This window comes from Frankliniella occidentalis, unplaced genomic scaffold (genome assembly GCF_000697945.3).
Source record: "Frankliniella occidentalis isolate FOCC.00 unplaced genomic scaffold, Focc_3.1 Scaffold2, whole genome shotgun sequence".
In the NCBI taxonomy this organism is placed as follows: domain Eukaryota; kingdom Metazoa; phylum Arthropoda; class Insecta; order Thysanoptera; family Thripidae; genus Frankliniella; species Frankliniella occidentalis.
Window position 1 is genome coordinate 2,018,075 of NW_026267132.1, and position 2,115 is coordinate 2,020,189.

General features: G+C 58.6%; 2 protein-coding genes across 14 annotated transcripts in view; both read right to left on the reverse strand.

The window, feature by feature from the left end:
- The window catches only part of LOC113205947 (uncharacterized), a 157,585-nt gene that overhangs the window by 152,852 nt on the left and 2,618 nt on the right, over positions 1-2,115 (reverse strand). The gene's annotated exons all lie outside the window — the stretch shown is intronic.
- On the reverse strand, positions 995-2,109 carry LOC127748850 (uncharacterized). Its single transcript, XM_052264105.1, has 2 exons — positions 1,775-2,109; positions 995-1,685 (listed from the first exon to the last, which is right to left on the reverse strand). Exons 1-2 carry the CDS (start codon positions 1,846-1,848, stop codon positions 1,319-1,321), a joined length of 441 nt encoding a protein of 146 aa, XP_052120065.1. The 5' UTR covers positions 1,849-2,109; the 3' UTR covers positions 995-1,318.

Consider the following 2,115-nt stretch of genomic DNA (forward strand, 5'->3'; position numbering starts at 1 on the left):
GGGAGTTAGAAAGAGAGGAGACGGGCGTACGGTGGTTAGCCTGTACTGCACCCAGATGCGATCCGAGCGGAAAGCTTCCGAGTCGTGGAATCCCTTCGAAGAGCTAGATTCTAAGGACTTATCAATTCCACACGGGTTACCACTCCCGCTGTGGCTGGGATGGCCCTTACTCGGCACGCTTTCGCCGAGGGTCGAACCTTTGCCCCTAATGGGACCCCAGTGCCGAGTCATCGTCCCCGGGACAGCGTTAACCACCAGACCGTTCGTTCATCCACAAAGGTGCCCCGTTGAAATGACGGGTTTAAGTTCAACTCCAAGAGTTCGACCGGTTCAGAAAAATGTAGCTCGGATCGGAGATTCGAGCCCCTGGCTTGTGGCGCACGGAGGCGACTCTCTACCGGCGCGGCTACGACGCCACAGTGTGAGTGGCCGGGCGAGCCAGGCTCAAGGCACGAGTCAGCGCAGTAGATTGAGCGGGAGAAGAACCGGTTCCATCACGACACCCTCTCACCTCACGTTCCGAGACCGGCCTCCTGGCTCTTTGATATCGCTGCAATGTTTGAACTGTGAATCGGGGGTTCTAATACTCGTCGACAAAGTATTCGTTTTGGGGTTTGAATTTTATCGCACTGTGCGAGAAGCTCGACTAGTCGGCAACTCGCCCTGGGGTTCGAGTCCCACCTGGGATCCGGCCAGCCCGCCTTTTTTCTCCCTCTCTTTCTTTCCCACGCATCTTATATGGTCGGACAAAATTTTCGGTGAACTGTCATTTGACTGAGGTCGGACGAAGGTTGGACAAACGACATAGACCCCCAGCCTGTGATGGGAGGCAAGGGTGAAATCAAAGTCACCCGTTTTTCAAAAGATGGTGTAACTTAAATTTAATGATTCAATAAATAAATGCTTATAAATGTTTGGCAGCAGTGTTGGCGACTTGGGATCACAGCACTCTTCTTAACCTCATGACGGGAAAATACTTAACACACGGGACACACACGTTATATACATATAATAAGTAAATAAATTAATGACGTAATGACAAAAAGAGAGACACAAACACTTTGTACATAGAATATGATTGGCAAAAGACAGCTGGGCAGTATGTGAAAAGAAGCAGATCTTTCACAAGAAAATAATGAAATACAGAACAGAAAACACATCTCAACTCGTCCCCCACGTCTCGCGCCGGACTCGTGTCGGCAACAGTCAGTCGGGCGCGCGGGGTAGGCCACCCGGCAGCGCGCCGTGCGTTGCGGGTCTGTCTATCCGCGGAGCCGCGGGCGCTCGCCGGCCTGGAGGGGGAGGGCGGCCGGGCGGCCTAGGGCACCGTCGACGTTCTGAGGGGCTCGGTGACGCTCCCGCTGTCGTCGCTGTCGTCGGCACTGAAGCGCGACTGGTCGGGCGCCGCGTAGGCGCTGCCGCCGCCGTCGGGGTGCTGGGGGAGCAGGCCGCGCACCTCCTGCTGCCAGGGACTGAGGTGCGTCACGAGCCGGCTCTGGCGGTTCACCACCGTCTGGAAGTCGTCGATCTGCGGGTGCTCCGGCACCCGGTACTCGTCGCGGCCGGCGCGCCGCTCCCGCAGCTCCCGGATGCGCGCCCGGATCTCCTGGCGCGCGGGCCGGTTCAGCACGAAGATGACGAAGGTCCACACGCCCTGCAGGCAGTTGAGCGCGTCCGTCGCGTACCTGGAGGCGAGCCGACGAGTGAGAAAAGCGACGAGCGCCATACTCGAAAGCATTCCGTGACCGAGCGACCTGCTGCTACGTGGACTCACCAGAGGTAGTTCGGGCCTCCGACGTAGAACGACAGGATCTCCATGACCCAGTTGATACCCATGGCTCCGAACATGCACACGCAGCTTCTGAAACTGAACGGGCGCAGGGCCGCCGCGCAACGTGAAAGCCTCTGTCTCCCTTTTGCTGCCTGTTAAATGTATAATCTCGAGCTTTTCCCTTTGGGCTCAGCCCTACCGCCGCGCGCCGTGCCCTGCCGTGCGTACGCCGCCCGCATGCAGACCAAGCCCCTCGACGCCGTGTTGCGCCTCACAGCCCACGCGAGGGGGAGGGAGCGGGCGCGGCGGCGGGCCAAACTCACTCACTCCCGCCCCGCCCCGCT